Source organism: Terrapene carolina, unplaced genomic scaffold (assembly GCF_002925995.2).
Source record: "Terrapene carolina triunguis isolate 2854851 unplaced genomic scaffold, T_m_triunguis-2.0 Scaffold58, whole genome shotgun sequence".
In the NCBI taxonomy this organism is placed as follows: Eukaryota; Metazoa; Chordata; order Testudines; family Emydidae; genus Terrapene; species Terrapene triunguis.
This window is the reverse complement of record NW_020664409.1, coordinates 104,663,664-104,682,700: the sequence shown is the minus strand read 5'-3', so window position 1 is coordinate 104,682,700 and position 19,037 is coordinate 104,663,664. Positions and strand designations below refer to the sequence as shown.

The following is a 19,037-nucleotide window of genomic DNA, read 5'->3' as shown; positions in this document are numbered from 1 at the left end:
TTTGACATTGTAGAGATCAGATATTCATCTATATATGTATGCATCTTCACTTAATATTATGCTAACGCTTTTCCAAATTTCCTAATTAAGTGAATGAGCTTTGATTATTAGCGTCTCATTCCCCACACTGGAGAATGTTTGTGGAGTAGTGGTGTCCTAATACGTAAATTAAATAGCAAAATCTGTATTTCCATAAATAGCTAACACTTTTCCAGTGTGGCTTTTGTTATGAAAACATAAGCCATTTAAATGGTCAAGTGAAAAAGGTAGAGGTTGGAGTGAATTTGTTATCCCTCCTCATTTGCTATTTAGGGCTTCTGTGTCTGGGTTGAGGAACCTTTGCAGTATCCATAATTTAATCTGCTTCAAGCTGAGCATTTAAATAGCTAACACACTCTTAATGTGGCAGCATTTTTAGAAATTACATTATATACAGTGGAACTTTCTTAGCTTGAATTTTTATTATCTGAAATTATTTGGATCAGATATGTAGATGCCATTGAATTTGAGACTTCAGCATTATGGGCTAACTTATCTTTCATGTCAATTATTTTAAATAAAATACTTAAGCTATAAGTGCAGTTTGTGAATTTAATTGACCTTTCAAAGATGAATGGAAAAATTATCTTTCCCTCTGCATAGTTCAGATGTTAATGCAGTCCTTTTTTCTTCATGAAATCGGTTGTGGGCTAGAAGGGAGATCATTCCTGTGGGCTGGCTGAGTTATTTAGTTTTACCGTTGCACTTTCATATAAAATATGAAGTATGGATTTTTTTAATAATTAAAATAGAAATCAACATGATGTACATAAATTTAGAATACTAGTCTTAGTAAATATCAATGATTAAATATAAGGGGGGCCAATTTCTGGGAGCCATTTAATATATCTTTTAAATTTATGTTCAAACAACATTGTCATTTATGTTGATTTTATAAGCTGTTGAACTTGTGTTAAATTCTATCTGTATTTGCCACATTTTATTATATAAAGAGTTTTATATAAAATGTAAAATTAATTAGAAGGTATTTGGATGTCATCTTCTCTGTAAGGCATTTTTTTAATTGCCTTTGTTTTCAGCCATTGCAAAATTTCTGTGCCAGTTAGAAGAGTAGTTTCTAATTTCTACTGACTCTATTTTCACTATTTTTATGGAAAATGACAGATATCATAGGAATGTATACTGCACACTGGGTCTTACAATACTAATATTTTCATTTTACTTCAAATATTTCTTTTTTCAGTAAAAATCTGCCTGTACTGTGCTTTTGGTTCTTGTGGCAGACAGTAATATATCAATAAAGTGGCAATGCATATATATAGGAAAGTGAAATGTCATGTGTCTTTAACAATGCTGTATCATCACTTTTGTGAGAGTTGGTTTACTGATGTTTAACTACGCTCTACAGTTTTGGAAGGTTTGTTATATTTTCCTTAAGTAACCCTGACAAGTGCCATGGCACAGCACCATGCAGACGTATCCGTGTTGCACATGAGATGACTTTCATTTCCTATTCATTAATTTAATTTATATTTGACTAATTTGCATTCCTGTAATACTACAGTACTTTATCATCTGAGCAACTGTCACAATAATGTGGACTTATTTCATGACTAAAACCAGTAGCTTCAAAACATGAATGTTTCATTATTCATGAAAACTATTGTCAACTCATTCTTCTCTCCCTCACCAGCAAGGTTATCCTTAGAGAACTAAAAAGGGGAAAAAATCTGTTTCCCATGTGCAGTGTTGGCGATGGATATTGTTTTACATAATGCAGTATTTTTATGCAGATATCTCATGAGTTATTAAAACCCTCTCCTCTCAAAAAGTTGAATTGCTATATTCAAGGTAAAGTAGGTTAAAATGAAATTCTAGTTCCTTTTTTCAAAGCAAGTATACATTATTTAAAATCCTGGGATTTGGGGGTCTTGTTGACTTCAGATTTCAGTTTTCCCCTGAACTGTTGTTACTGTTAAGGCTGTGATTTCCTGTATAGCATAACTAGGTTTGGAAGGATTAAATTTTTATTGTTAAATGTTGGTAAACGTCAATATTGCCATACACACACACACAAACCAATGAAAAAATATTTCCATTGATGAAAGTTGAAATGTAAAGATTGGCAAAGTAAACAAAATGCTGCTTGTGAACTTGTTAAGAGTTTGACTTAAGGATATTTACTTTGTATATTTTGAAATATAATGTTAATATTTGTTTTAACTGTTATAAAACTTTGCCTAAGGATAACCTTGCAATCCGGGCCTTTGATGCAATAGCTTTTTACAAAAAATGAATAACTGCTGTACACCCATTTTTTTTCTCTTTTTGTTTCTACTTGGGTACTAGTACACCTTACAAAATAACAGATTTTGAAAACAAAGAGGGACAGCAGTGCAGTGACTCTGACAGCAGATAGAAATTATAAACTAAGTAAGGATTCTGAATCTAGAATTAGAGAAGAACCTAGATACGGTAGCATGTGTCTTAGTTTCATTGTATAGTGTTATAGCCGTGTCGGTCCCAGGATATTAGAGACACAAGGTGGGTGAGGTAATAACTTTTATTGGACCAACTTCTGTTGTTGAGAGAGACAAGCTTTCGAGCTTACACAGCTCTTCTTCAGGTCTGGGAAATGTACTCCTGGTGTCACAGCTAAATACAAGATGGAACAAATTGGTTAGCATAACTAGTTGACACATGTTTCAAGGGACCATTCTAGGTGAAGTGACTTGTTAGCACCCCTCCAGTCAGAGCAGAGAAAGGAATGAATGGAGAGGAAAAGCAGCTGGGGGTGGGGAAGGTTGTTAGTGGGTTGTAGATTGTTGTAATAAACCATACATCCAGTGTCTCTGATCAATCCATGTTTTTTAGTTTCTAACAAAATTATGATTTTAAGCTTTTGCTAGACACTAAAATCATGGACTGAATAGAGGCAATGGATGTATTGCTTATTCCAACAATCTATAATCCACTAACAACTCCCTCTCCAGCTTCTTTCCTTTCTTCCCCCGCATCCCTTCTTCCCCCTCCAACCCTGATGAGTGGGGGGTTGTTAATGGGACACTTCACCTTGAATGGTCCCTTGAAATATGCATTAACTACTTATGCTAAATAATCTGTTCCATGTTGTATTTAGCTGTGACATCCTGAGTATGTTTCCCAGACCTGAAGAAGAGCTCTGTGTAAGCTCAAAAGTTTGTTTCTCTCACCAGAAGTTGGTCAAGTAAAATAAACTATCTCACCTACCTTGTCTCTCTGTTTCATTGTTTATTTCACAGTGCAAGGATCAAGTTGAAACTAAGTGCAATGCATTCCCCTCCTATATCTCCTGCTTTTTATTTGGAGGCTATCAATTAGTGCATTTTTACAAAATCACTTCAAAACTAGAACATCTTTAAGTTCTTAAAATAATAAGCATAACACAATGCACACTTTTTATCTATAAAATTCAAAACACATTTGTTAAGGCAATGGTACACAGAAGGTGACATACAGCATTTAAAAATCGATGGGTCAAGGCATGTTGCAGTGGAAGTACAGCCTCTGTGTGTGTGTATCTATAGATTTTCTTCATGATGTATGGTAGATGTGGTGTTCGAGGCATTTCCTTTTTATATATTTGATTTTAGTAGATTAAAGCCTTCCATTTCAGTAAACATTGAGAGTAAATGGTAAAGGAGTTTTAATGATACAATACCAGGAAACTGACAGAACTTGATATGAATTTTTTTAGTAATAGGAGCACTGAAAGGTTATGTAATGTAAGAATATTTGAAAGATTCTTTCCTTTGTCATGGCTTTCTAACATTCTGATTCTTTCCACTTCCTGCACCCCCAGGTACACTCAGTATAGTACTGTACCTGTTGTATTGTTCTGCAGATTACACTATATGATGCTTTACCTCATCCTCACAGTTTATAACGCTTATTCTCAGGATGCTACTATATTGTGCTACCTGTCTCCCTCAATGTGATGTGATATTGTCAGTGCAGTATATATCATACACCTAAGCATAGGTGCAAGGATTGGTTAAAATTGATTGAAACAGGACTGGGAGCTTTCACCATAAAAACCAAGGAGGAGGATTAGCAGTCTGGGGTGTGACAGACCCAGACCAGTGGGGTACAGGAGTCTGGTAGAGGGCAAATATACTGGTCACTGGATGAGTAGTTTTCTGTTCCCTGAGTGACCAGAGCAGGGGCTGCACTAGAGTAATCAGGCACCTGCTAGAACCAGTTAAGGCAGGCAGGCTAATTAGGACACCTGCAGCCAATTAAGAAGAAGCTTCTAGAATCAATTAAGGCAGGCTAATCAGGGCACCTGGGTTTTAAAAAGGAGCTCACTTCAGTTTGTGGTGGGAGCGTGACGAGCTGGGAGCAAGAGGTGCAAGTAGCTGAGAGTGAGAGGGTGTGCTGCTGGAGGACTGAGGAGCACAAGCGTTATCAGACACCAGGAGGAAGGTCCTGTGGTGAGAATAAGGAAGGTGTTTGAAGTAGCCCAGGGAGTTGTAGCTGTCATGCAGCTGTACCAGGAGGCACTATAGACAGCTGCAGTCCACAGGGCCCTGGGCTGGAACCCGGAGTAGAGGGCGGGCCCGGGTTCCCCCCAAACCTCCCTATTGACCTGGACTGTGGGTAGGTCTCTGGGCTGTTCCCCAACCCACATGGTGAATCTCTGAGGCAAGAAAATCCGCCAATAAGCTCAGGACCCACCAAGATAGAGGAGGAACTTTGTCACACGGCTCACTACTTACTCAACCAGGTAGAGAAAGGGAAGATCTTCCTCTGCTTTTATTAGACATGGGAGATCTGTGCTCTTTCCCACTCACTCTCTTTAACTATTATATACAAGTTCTACAGTCTTACAAGGAATGAATGCCTGATACTGACAAGAAAGACAATGAAATAATAGGATACTTAAATAAAAAGTAGAAGACTAATGAATGGAGCTCAGGGAGGGTCTCATAAATTTGATGTGATTTGTCAGTTTAACATTACCATTTTATGTTTTGTGGAAGGCGCAGCAGATGAATTCCCTGAGGGCCATCACATATTGAGCAAATGTTATCTTTAACAGCAATTTATCATTGATAATCATTTCATTGCAAAGCACATGCCCACAAATAACTCAAATCTTTCCTTGTCTCTTTATCATAAATATTTTGGGTACCTTGACATTAAATTAAATGATAATATCTTAATGTTTTGTCATTTAGACTATAATTGAGTTGGTTTGCCCCCCAAAAAGTTTTTGTGTGTGTCTATTGAGCTTCTCTGAATCATGTCTGGAAGTTTAGTACAGCCGTTCTCAACAGGATTAGGCCAAATTATACTCTTTAGCATGAATATATTTCCACAACATATGCATTTTACATGTTCATGAGCTGATAGTTTTGTATATGTCTAATCTTGAAGTCATCAAAGCATTTGAAGAATGTTTTGGGCTCTTTTTACTGTCTTAATGCAAGAGGATATTTGTGTTTATTTCCTCCAAATTGATTTGATTACCTCAGCTTTTAGGCAAGTTATTTCTGCCTCCCAGTTGAAGGGGAAGGAATTTTCTTAGAAATTGAATTTCATTAAAGGTGTGATAAGGCTAAATAAAACATTGATTTACTATAGAAATTTCTCAGTTTTTAAAAAAGTTTTGATGGTCTTTGTGGCTGTGGAGTGTTACAAGTGTTGCAAAGTTGTTAATGCTGCTAGTGCTGCTATTCTTGGGGCTCCGTTGTTAGCTGCACTAGCACAGAGTACAGCTGGCTAATTCAGCAGACCTCAGTGTTGTTCTAAAAAGAGACCACAGGCTTGGTTCAGTGATGAAGGTGCTTGGACAGGTGTATTGTTTACAAAGGACAGCGCTAGTGCCCCATAGGAGTTACAGGTACACTAGTACTTGTATGCCTGCAACAAGGTACCAGTTCAATCAGCATAGCAGTATGCTGTCCCCTAGACCAGTACAAAGATGCCTCTCTTATGCCTTCTACTTTTATACATTGATACAAACAAGTTAGGTATTACACTCCAGATGTTGTTAATTAACACGTTATACCTGCTAGTTCAAACAAAATATGCTCATCTATTAGCCTGTTTATCCCATCCTTATTCTATGAGGGGTTGATGTGTTCCATCACCATCTCTTCAGAATTTGTTTGCATAGCTACTTGAGAACTCTGGGTGTTCTTGTACCATCCTCTCAGGTCAGGAATGTTGACTAATAGTTGGTTGACTCATACCTAGTGTATTGCTGTTCTGCCAAGGCCAGGTCTACTCTGGTTCATAGATTTTTGGTTCATACTGTCCGTTATGCCTAGGGCTCCAGCAAGACCTACAGTGGTGACACTCCTATTCAGTGGAAGCCTGCAGGATCAATAACTGTGCCACCATTGGCTCCCTGCCCCACCTATACTCTTTGACTATGGAGGAGAATCATGGAGCATTAACAATTTCTCCTGTAAATTAGCCTTCATTTAGTTTCTAGCTTGATGCTGTTTTCTGGGTCCCTCTTTCCATCTCAAACTTTTATGACTGTAAGTTACTTCCTGTACTTTGAGATGCCCCAAAGCTTTGTCCTACATTTACCAACGGCTAGAAATAAGATTGAATTCGCTGAAATAAATCTTTATTATAGAAAACATTTTCTATTTTGTAGGATTTTTCAATTAAAAAATTAAGCAAACATCACAAATTCACCTCCCTCTCCAACAAAAATCTGTAAGTTGTTAACTTCAGTTACTTCCATTATTCTACATTTGCTTGTCTTAATACATCCATGAAAAATATTTCCACATTTGAAATTTGCTGAGGTACAGAACAGAAACTAATGTAGTTCCCTCCAACCTTAGGAAATGTACTTGACACTCCTGCTCTTGGGCGAGTTGTATTGCCACAGGAATTATGCTATCTCTTTCATTCTGTCTTGCCTAGGAGCAAAGTCATCAGCAGTCATTCATTTTTTGTTGTTGTCCAAAGTAGTGTATTTTAATTCTTTACTAATTAATTTTTCCATAGTAGCCCATTTCAGAAAGTGCTTCTTATTCATGATACTTTGACAGGAAACACATTCTATTGGATCCAGGAAAACCCATTTCACGCTACATTCAGAAAGGTGTAAATTCTTGTTTTTTATATAATTGTTGTTTATAGTTTAATATCTGATTGTTTAGCACACACTATACCATAATATTTTAATTTGTTTTCATGCCTCACCATATGCTTGATAAAGTAATTATTTTACTAATTATTTGTTTGTATTATTATTACCATAAGATGTTGCAAATACTGTCTAGTAGTGCCTGAGATGCACTGAGAGATGCTGAAGCTATAGACTTCATGAGTTTTGCTTATAAATGTTTTAATGTACAAAATCTACACGGCTGCGTGGAAATTGGGTTCTTTTGCAGTTATCTCATGTGCATGAGTAAATGTAGGTTTTGCATTTACAAAATGTGTAGGTTTATGTTAGGAAGTTTGTGTGTGTGTGTTAAGCTACTTTTGGCATAGTTCTATTAAACAGCATGTCCACACTCTGAAGTCTCTTATTCATGTTGTAAAGTGACTTGTTGGGGTGCTGGGGTCTTCGTTTGTACATTTATATGCAGGGGCATGTCAGTGTTTAGTGGTAATTTCATAATTTTTTAAGAACCTTTTTTCTATCGAGGCCACTGACCCACAGAAAAAATCAGTTGTGGGCCACACGCAGCCCCGTGCGAGGTATGGGGGCGGAGGCTCAGGGCTTCCCCATGGCTCTGGAATGGGGCCAGAAATGAGGGGTTCAAGGTGCAGGAGGGGGCTCTGGGCTGGGGCAAGCAGTTGGGGTGCGGACTCCGGCTGGGAGTGCGGGCTCTGGTTTGGGGCTGGGCCAGGGGTTTGGGATGCAGGAGGGGGCTCTGGGCTGGGGTCAAGAGATTTGGAATGCGGGAGCAAGCTCAGGGCTAGGACAGGGGATTGAGGTGCGTGAGGAGGTTTGGGGTGTGGGCTCTGGGAGGGAGTTTTGGTGCAGGAGAGGGCTCAGGGCTGGAGCACGGGGGTTGGGGTGTGGGTGGGGATGCAGGGAGCTAGGATGCGGGAGGGGGTTCTGACCTGGGGCAGGTGTTAGGTGTGCAGGTGGGGATGTGGGGTCTGGGAGAGAGTTAAGGTGCAGGAGGGGGATCAGGGCTGGAGTAGAGGGTTAGGGTGCAGGCTATGGGAGGAGGCTCAGGGTTTGGGTGCGGAAGGGGGTTCTGAACTGGAGCAGGGGGTTGGGGTGGGGGTGTGGGCTCTGGGAGGGAGTTAGGGTACAGGAGGGGGTTCTGACCTAGGGCAGTGGGTTCTGGGTGCGGGCTCTGGCCGGGCAGCACTTAGCTCAGGCGGTTCCCAATCTGTGGCACAGCGGGGCTAAGGAAGGCTCCCTGCCTGCTGCTCTGCACTGGTCCGAGAAGTGGCCGCCATGTCCGGCCCTAGGCGGAGGGGCCAGGGGTCTCTGCGCACTGTGTGCTGCCTGCGCCCACAGGTGCCACCCCATAGTGCCCAATGGCCATGGTTCCCGGCCAATGGGAGCTGCAGAGCCGGCGCTGGGGGCAGGGGCAGCGTGTGGAGCTTCCCTGATTGCCCCTGCTCCTAGGGGCTGCAGGGACATGCTGGTTGCTTCCGGGAGCTGCACAGAGCCTATTGGACTTTTAACGGCCTGGCAACCCTAGCTTCCTCCCGCAGTGGGGCGAGCCAGCGCTTGTGACTCCAGCCCCGCAGGACTTGCCATGGGCCAGATGAAATGAAGCAGCGGCTGTAGGTTCCCCACCCCTGTTTTAAGTTATGAGTTTCATAAGTATAATTTTTGAAGGAAACAAAAGTTAAAATTAATTTCAGGGACACATTTTGATATTCCTACAATTTTTTTTTCTTTTTTTGGTTTTCTTTTACATTTACTTTGATGCTGTATGGGGTTGAGTTGCTAAAATGTAATTTATAGTGTTTTCTTACTAGCGTACTCATATTTTAAGCAGCGTGGATTTATTTAAATCAAAGTGATGTAAATCACCGATTTTAATCATAATTTAAATAAGCAACAAGAAACCTTGATTTAAATAATTATTTTTAACTTCTTTTTTTGCATTTGCACATTTTAGTTATTTTCCTAAAGAAAGATTGATTCTCATGGTTGATAACCATTAAAGCATGTAGATTTGCTACTAAATATAGCCTTTACATTAAATTTGGTGCTTCCTTTTGCTAACCAGGGGGATACACTATATCTATACATTTATTTAAGCAGTTATATAGCTTAACTTCCATTTATTCACATTCTTAATTTTTTCATTTTTAGTATGTTAGAAAATGAAGAACAACACATTTCTTATTTACTAAAAAAAATTTTTTTTTACTGATGATATGTCAAACTCTATTTGGATGGAAATTCAGCAAAAAGGCACAAAACAGCATTTTATTTTTTTTATTAAATAATACTACCTTAATATGTTGAATACCTAAAAGAAAACATTTATCACAACGTATGTTTAATTTAAAGCTAACTGATTTATTAAACAAGCAAGTATTATCTGTAGTTAGTGAATTGAACTGATTTTGTGGTTGCCATGTCTTTCAAGATTCTAAAATTAGTAGATCTCATCCTCTCTCACTTTTGATTCAGAGACTGAAAGAGGAAAACAAGCTTTCCTAGCTTTTCAACTCCCAGTTGGTTTCTTATCTTTGAATTAAGTCATTGAACTGAACTAAAATAAGTTGAAAAACTGAAATGAAGAAAGTATTATCTCTGCTGAACCAAGTTTTAGGGATGTAACCATTTGTCCAAATGTTGTTATTGCATCCTATGTATCTTCATCGCTTTGGAAAAGTAAGTCCTGCTGGTAGGTTTTCTGGTGGCAGGTTTGTTGAGTTTTGAGGAGCCCCAGTGAAATGAACAGGTTTCAGGGATGAAGGGATCCCCAGTGTTTTCTCAATTTACCAATATGGATCTTTGATCATAACTTGCTTTCAATGTTCTGTACCATGAATCATAGTATTAATGCATCACTGTGATCCAGATTACTGTTACTGAAGCAATATATAATACCTTTTTCTTTGATTTGGTAAAAGTCTGTGAAATGATCTGCAGGAGACATTCCCACAAAATTGGTGTATTAACAATTCTTTTCTTTTCTTTCTTTTTTTTCCCCACCTCAGTATGGCTATCCAGGTTGACAAGTTTAACTTCGAGAGTTTCCCAGATTCCCCTGGTGAAAGGATACAGTTTGCAAACCCAAAGCAACTGGAAGAAGAGAGACAGCAGGCAAAAGGTCTGGAGATCAACAGCAAGTTAGATGTTTGCTGGAAAATTATATCCTTTAATAAATGCTTGATTTTTATTTTTATATATATATATATATATATATATATAATATAATCAGCCTTCTGACACATTTTATTTTATAATATATATCACCATTTAATAAGGTTACTGAAAGGGAAAACAATTAGAACTTAACATAATTATAGACTTCTTAATTAATTGCACTATATTTTATTTAGATCTTTCACGATGTTCAGGTCTTAATATAATGGTTGTCTTAATCTGAGTCATATGGGTATGCTGCAAATCCTGTCTATTTCCCCAATTTTGGGGAAATGCAGAAGAGCAGTGAAGGTTGGTGTTATATAAAATTATATTCGTTCTCTCCAAAAGCAAAGTCTGCGAAGTGGTAATGAAATCATGATTTAGCCTTAAAATGCCGAGAATATTTTTTAAAGTTATGCTTAGAACAATAGAAATGTAGGGCTGGAAAGGACCTTGAGAAGTCCTCAAATCCAGCCCCATGCACTCAGGCAGGACCAAGTACATCTAGACCTCCCTGATAGGTATTCATCCAACTTGCTTTTACGATCCTCTAATGATGGGGATTGCTCCCTTGGAAGCTTTTTCCAGAACTTAATTACTGGTATAGTTCAAATTTTTTCCCTAAAATCTAACCTAAATCTCCCTACTGCAGATTAGGCCCATTACTTCTTGTCCTACCTTCAGTAGACATGGAGAACAATTATTCACTGTTCTCTTTATAACAAACCTTAACATATTTGAAGACTGATTTCAAGTACTCCCCCTCAGTCATCTTTTCTCAAGATTAAACTTGCCCGGTTTTTCTAACCTTTCCTCATTAGTCAGGTTTTCCAAACCTTTTCTCATTTTTGTGGCTCTCCTCTGGACCATCTCCCAATTTTTCCACATCTTTCCAAAAACGTGGTGCCTAGAACTGGACACTACTCCAGCTGAGGCCTCACCAGTTCTGTATAGAGTGGGACAATTCCCTCCCATACAACACTCTTATTAATACGCACCAGAATAGTAGCCTTTTCACATCTACCTTACATTGTTAACCCTTATTCAATTTGTCTTCCACTATAACCTTCAGAGCCTTTTCAGCAATATTACCACCTAACCAGTTTTTCCCATTTTGCAGTTGTGCATTTGATTTTTCCTTCCTAAGTTAAATATTTTGCACTTGACTTTAATGCATATCTCTCCCTCCCCAATCCTTTTTGGAGTGGTCTGTTTCATTATAGACTTATTTTGTTATGGTGCTTTGGCCCCTTAAGGTTCCCTAATAATAATATGATTATAATAATAATACATTGCACATATATAGTGCCTTTCATCCAGAGATTTCAGATGCTTTGTCATCACTAATTATTGAAAATGCACAGAAATGTTGTCACATGGGTTTGTAATATTATATATCTCTAATGATGATGAGTAAACTGAACCACAATAAATTGAAAATGACTTGCCATAAGAAGTCAGAGACATAACCAGAAATAGATACCAAGAGTCTTTATGCAAAGTTCCATGTCTTGCTCATTAGACAACATTTCAAAAACAATCCTTGCTATGAAAAATTTCTGTTTAGCCAAATCTCCCCTATCATATTGCTAATAGATTCAACCTTCTGACAGTTATTAAAATATTTAAACACTTCCTGATAAGATGGATGAGAGTCTTACACTGGAATTGGGTGACATGCTGTAATAATCCTAGTGCCCTCAGACTTTTTCTCCCTGTTATTGAGCAGCAATATTAATGTACATATTGCATTCTTTATTTAATTGCAAAAAATATATCAAATAATTTTCTGAGTGACAGTTGTTTGACCTGTCTAGGTGAGGGACATGTGAGGGACTAATGCCCCATTTGCACCTCCTTCCCCACCAGAACTAAAAAAACAGAGAGACTGTAGTCTGAATATTCACCTCATGAAAGAGGTGATGTGACTTGCATCTGAACCAGGCCCTGATTGTTATAGACTGGACTCTGGAGCCATCCCTCCAGCAGATTTTTACTCAAAGCACAAGTTGGGTGACAAACATCACACTTCATCTTCTCAGTCAGATTCAAAGCATTCCAAACATTCCTTTACGGATTGGTCTCCTCCAAGAAAATCTTCCTGTAAATCTCTGGTATTGGTTTGAAGCCTCACAAATCTAAATACTCAGTTGTCCCATCTGAGATGGCACTGTTGGGGCCATGAAGATTGGTGTCGTCACCTCTGCCAACTCCTCCTTCCTCTCCTCAGCTGATTCCATGTGCTTCAGCACCAATACACTTCTACTCTGCGTGTCTTCTTGTTGGCAAAAGATCTTCTTTGTCTTTCCCACCTGACTCTCCTTTGATGCAGCCCTGTGCATTGTTTACTCCATTGACACACCCAGCATGTCGACCCACTCTGTAGTTACACTGGCACCAGTGGTGCACGTGCACCGACAACACACACTAGGACCCCACTGAGAACTGCTCCTCCCTATTCTGAAGAGGTTTGTTTCTTCTTCAGACTCTGAAAGGGAAGAACCCGTTTCTCCTTCCAGATCTTCCAGCTAACCCTACAGGTCTTCCAGTACTTGATGTAAAGATCAGGATTGGGTTCCCTACAGGGAGACTCCAGCTTGGGGTGCCCCATGGATGACTCCATGTATGCCCATACCCCCCATAGCCTTATTGGTCTTGGGCTGACCACAGAGACACTCGACCTCTGTCTCATTCACTTTCTAGGAGGAAGTCTCCACCTTCTTTATTGCAGGAGTTATTTTCTCAGCATCCTGCTACTATTCCTCAATTTGCTGTGCTGGACCCCATGGAGAACAGAGAATTATTGGAGGAGTCATTAGACATTCCTCTCCACATTTCTTCATCATATGAAGTGGTTATTCTGGTGTCAACACCACCCACAGAAGACTTCAGTTTTCCAGGATCTCATGAGGAGGGTGGCTACCTCTTTAGGGGTCCATGCGGAGATTGTACAGAGTGTTCACACATCCTTCTGGATATTTTACACACTCCTACTCCAGGAAGGGTTGCCCTTCCTATGAGTGAAGACTTACTAGATCTAGCAAAGACTCTCTGGCAGACCCTCACTTATATACCTTGTAAGGCTAAGAAAGTTGACTGATACCAAGTCCCTCATCAAGACTTTGGTGGTTTCTTTAACCACCCAGTTCCTGATTCTTTGCTGATCACAGCCACTAATAAACGGTCTCATCAATCCCAATCTAAAGCCACTCTGAAGGATAAGGAATTTAATAGCTTAGATTTATATGATTTGTAAGACTTTTTGCACTTCCACATTTGAAATAAGGGTTGCTAGTTATCAGGCTCTTTTATCTAAAAACAATTGTATTATTTCTCTATCATTTCTAAGTTTGCTGATAAGTTGCCAGAGCAGTATAGGGGCCAGTTTCTATCTTTTATTCTTGAGGGTCAATTTACAGCTTGTATATGTCTTCAGGCAGACATAGATGCTGCTGACACTGCCTCACCACTGCAGTCTTTGTGAAACATTCATCCTGGCTGCAAGTTTCTGGCATTCCAAAGAAGCTGCAGAGTACAATAGAAGATTGATCTTTTGAGGCGTCTAAGTTGTTTTCTGCCAAAACAGTCGATGCTGTGTGCGCACTGAAAGACTCTCTCATGCAACACTTCACTCACTAGGAATTTACGCTCCAGCTATGAAAACTGTTTAGCCCATAATCTTATTCCACACCCTCTTTCTATCAGAGCCCTCAGTATGCTCCTAAGAGAAGGTTAACACTCCATGTCACCAGCCATCTTTGGCTGTGACAGGCCCTTCTCACCAGACAACTGCATCCTCGAAGCATTTGTTTTGACTTCTCAGTCGATGACGGCGCTTTGATTATATCTCCTTCCTTTGGATCATGCGTTTCCCTGTTTTACTATGCTTTGGAAAACATCACATTGGCCAAGTGGGTACTCAGCACAGTAAAAGAGGGATATGTTATCCAAGGCACCTCCTTCCCATTCCCCATCCCTTTTCAGGGATCCTTCTCATGAGAATTATGCTGTCTTCTAGAATGAGAAGCTACAGAAGAAAATCCTTACCAGCACAGAGGAAAAGGCTTCTATTCCCAGTACTTCTGGTCCCAAAGAAATCTGGTGGCCTCCGCCCCATTCTAGATCTACAAAAGCTGAACTATTTTATCAAGAAAATCAAGTTCAAAATGGTTATCCTCTCGTCTGTTATCCCTTCCTGGAGATTGGTATGCTGACCTCGATTTACAAGACTAATGCTTACACATGGCAATGAATCTTTGCCACATGATAGATCTTCAGTTTATGGTGGGCACCAACCAGTACCAGTACATGGTGCTTCCATTCAGTTTATCAGTCCCAAGGATCTGGGCGTTCAAATTTTTCCTTACCTAGACAATAGTCTAGTTCATGCACCATCAAGCGACCAGGTCCAACACATCATCCTAGTCATCAGACTTTTTCTCCCATCTAGGCCTGAAATTAAATTTGGACAAGTCATCATTATAACTGATTCAGCACATAACTTTCATAGGAGCAGACCGCAATACCAGGACAGCCATAGCTTATCTTCCAAAGGAGAGGTATAAGTCTGTAGCCTTCATTTCTGAAAGCCACAAGTCCAACACAATGACAACCATGCATGCCTGCTTCAGCTCCTGGACCATGTGTATGTAACTCTGCATGCCAGATTTCACCTTCACTACCTGCAGGCTTGCTCCACTCAATATACAGTAGAACCTCAGAGTTACAAATACCTCCAGAATGGAGGCTGTTCATAACTCTGGAATGTTCGTCATGCTGAACAAAACAATATGGTTTTTCTTTCAAAAGTTTACAACTGAACATTGACTTAATATAGCTTTGAAATTTTACCATGCAGAAGAAGAATGCAAAGTAAAGGCTTGGTGGGGTGGAGGCTTGGGTGCTGGCAGCTTGGTGGGAGTGTTCCAGGTGCGGGGGTATGAGGGTTGGTAGGGGGGCGGGGATCTGTGTGTGTGCGCGGGGGCTGCAGATACATAGGGGTTGGGTGGGCGGAGGGGCAGCTCCCTGTACAGTGACCCCTCCCTGTGTGACTGAGGAGTGACTAGAGAGTCCATCCTGGACCTAAGAAATCTTTCTTAACAAAACTTTTGTCAAAACTGATAAATTACCACAAAAAGGTTTCAGTTCAAAAATTGTTGTAAAAAAATTTCCAACAAGCGCTTCTACTAGTCCTTCACACATCACCAGTGGTGAACCCCCGCAATTTGGGAAACACTACCGTAAAGCTTGCCTTTTCCCCTACGCCCCACGGCATTCCTTAGATGTAGTTCAACCCAATAAAAATGTATTTGTGCTGGACTCAGGATTTTTCTAAATCAGACTCCCTGTTTTGCACTGTTCAAGATGCCCCTCCTCCCCCCAAAAAAAGGATTGGAAGGGAGAGGCTTTCTGTTCAGTCAAAGCAAAATAGTTGTGCATCTGCATTAAATAAATCAGTATATTACAGGGACATCCTGGACTTTTGTGTGTGGGGAGCCCATTTATTTCATCACTTCATAGCCCAAAAGAGTCTGCTGTTGTTGACATGATCTGTCAGGCTGTAACCTGTTGGTTAGTCCACAATATTATGTGTCTTTTTGGAACGGATATCAGAGAACTCTGCCTTTTGGGTGTGGTGTCCATGGAGCTGAGGGGTCAAGATAAGAGAACTAGCGGGGAGGCTATCTCAGAAAATGTATCTGAGGTATTACTAGATACAGCCCAGATTCCATGCTGGTGGGCTCTATACAGAAAGAGATTTTTTCATCTTACCTTACCTAACTCCTCTGTGGACTAAATTCAGATTAATTTCCTGAGGTATTCCATTAACCATACTTTATGTACTTGGATGTGTGTATGAGAGAGATTTGTACATTAGGGAACAATATATGAACAATTTTTCTTGAAGTAATCAAACCTACTCTACAGCTAAAGGGAAAAAATACCTGGAGCTTCTATGCAATGTTCAGTTTTCTAGAAATGAATGTTGTATTTTTCTACGAGCATATGCAATAAAGGACAGGTAATAAAAGGAGTCATTATAGCTAGACATTACACAGGATCCATCATAATGGGCATTAATGGCACAGGTAAAGCTCTTAATGTTGCCTTATATCAAACATTTTTACATTTAAAAAATGTAGTTTTGAGTGTATTGCATATGCCATAATTAAAAAGATGAATTTAGTTCTTCATATAATTTTTTTAAACAAGCCACCATCTGGGTTGTTTAGAGATTATATTTCTAGAATAACAATATTGTAGCGATAATTGGTTAATATTTTGTGATGTTGTGACACACCATAAAACCAAAAGGTTACATTTTGTCATTAGAGATGTGTGCAAATCACATTGGCTTCAGTAAAAAGTCAGTGAGAGTTGCAAACGTCAGAGGGCAGAATTTGTCCTACAGGAGAGAAAATATTAAATTATCTAATCCACCATAGTCCACATGCTTGTTGACCCCCTCAAATAATTCTAGTAGACTGTTGAGGCATGATTTCCCTTTACAAGAACCATGTTTTACTCTTCCCCAACAGATAGTGTTCATCTATGTATCTGCTAATTCTGTTATTTACTATACTTTCAACCAATTTGCCTGGTACTCCAGTTAAGCTTACCAGTCTGTAATTGCCAGAATCACCTCTGGAGCCTTTTTAAAATATTGGCATCACATTAGACATTTTCCAGTTATCTCGTATAGAAGCTGATTTAAATGATAGGTTACATACCACAATTAGTAGTACTGCAATTTCACTTTTGAGTTCCTTCAGAACTCCTGGGTGAATGCCATGTGGTCCTAGTGATTTCTTATTGTTTAATTTATCAATTTATTCCAAAAACCTCCTTTAATGACGCCTCAATCTGGGACAGTTCCTCAGATTTGTCACCTAAAAAGAATGGCTCAGGTTTGGGAATCTCAAACACGTCCTTAGCCATGAAGACCAATGCAAAGAATTCATTTAGTTTCTCCGCAATGGCCTTATCGTCCTTAAGTGCTTCTTTAGCATCTCAATCATCTAGTGGCCCCACTGGTTGTTTAGCAGGCTTCCTGTTTCTGGTGTACTTAAGAAGCAATTTTTTTTTTTTGAGTCTTTGGCTCGCTGTTCTTCACATTCACTTTTGACACTGTACCTTTTAATTTCTGTTTAACTAACTTCCTCATTTTTGTTTAGTTCCCCTTTCTGAAATTAAATGTTATCATGGTGGACTGCTTTGGTGTTTCCACCCCCACAGGAATATTAAATTTGATTAAGTTATGATTACAGTAACTCCTCACTTAACGTTGTAGTTATGTTCCAGAAAAATGCGACTTTAACTGAAATGATGTTAAGCGAATCCAATTTCTCCAGTAGAATTGATGTAAATTGCGGGGGGTTAGGTTCCAAAGAAATTTTTTTTGCCAGACAAAAGGCATTATATACATTTTAAACAAGCAATTTAATACAGGTATAAATTTTAAACAATTTTAAAGAAACAATTTAATATTACAGTCATCATTGCTGAGTATGAAGCAATGGGAACATCATTGCTGTGTAGGAAGCAATGGGAGGTGCCCCAGCCTTACCCCACACAGGCACAGCCCACTGGCACTGCAGACAATGAGGCAGGCAAGGAGGCTGAAGCTGCCATAGGCTAGAAGAAGCACATTGCGCGGCAGCAGCGGCAGCTTCCCCTACTGTGCAAGCACCAGGGGCAGGGGGATCAACCCTCGGCCTGCCTACTCCACCCTTTCCCCCAAACCCCCACCCTTAGCCCGCCTCTTCTCCCCCTTTACTCCGCACGCCGCGTCCTCGATCCTCTCCCCTCCCTCCCCTGCCTCCTGCCTGCGGCAATCAGCTGGTTTGCAGCGTTCAGGAGGGAGGGAGAGCCTGTGCACCGAGTCCTAGCTCCTCCCTCCTGCCCCCTGAACTCCGCAAACCAGCTGATTGCCATGGGCAGGAGAAGCAGGGGAAGGCGCTGATCTACAGGGTCCTCCGGCGGGCGGGAGGCATAGGGGAGCTGATGGGGGGGCTGCCAGCTGTGGACAAAGCAGGCAGCCAAACGACGTTATAGCGGAGTGTTGCACAACTTTAAATGAGCATGTTCTGTAATGGAGCAGGGACGTAAGATCGAAACAATGTTAAGTGAGATGATGTTAAGTGGGGAGTTACTGTACTATTACCAAGTGGTTCATGTATCTTGGAGCAGATCCTGTGCTCCATTTAGAATTAAATCAAGAATTGCCTCTCCTCTTGTGGTTTCCAGGACTAGCTTCCCCAAGAAGCAGTCATTGAAGGTGTCAAGAAACTTTGTCTGCATCCCATCCTGAGATGACATATACCCAGTCAATATGGGGATAGTTGAAATTCCCCATTATTATTGAGTGTTTCATTTTTATAGCCTCTCTAATCTCCCTGAGCATTTCACAGTCACTATCGCCATCCTGGTCAGGTGGTTGGTTGTATATCCCTACTGCTATATTCTTATTATTCAAGCATGGGATTACTATCCATGGAGATTCTATGGTACAGTTTGATTCATTTAAAATTTTTACTTCATTTGACTCTGTTTTCTTTCACGTATAGTGCCACTCCTCCACTAGCATAACCTGTTCTGTCCTCCTGATATATTTTGTACCCCGGTATTACTGTGTCCCATTGATTATCTTCATTCCACCAAGTTTCTGTGATGACTATTATATCAATATCCTCATTTAATATGAGGCACGCAAATTCACCAATCTTAG

At 40.0% G+C, this 19,037-nt stretch overlaps 1 protein-coding gene across 1 annotated transcript in view; it reads left to right on the top strand.

The window, feature by feature from the left end:
• The window catches only part of TRAPPC9 (trafficking protein particle complex 9), an 848,931-nt gene that overhangs the window by 447,895 nt on the left and 381,999 nt on the right, over window positions 1–19,037 (top strand). Inside the window, exon 20 of the mRNA XM_026646706.1 lies at window positions 10,159–10,312. Within this exon, the coding sequence (XP_026502491.1) occupies window positions 10,159–10,312 (154 nt within the window). The remainder of the gene's footprint in view (window positions 1–10,158; window positions 10,313–19,037) is intronic.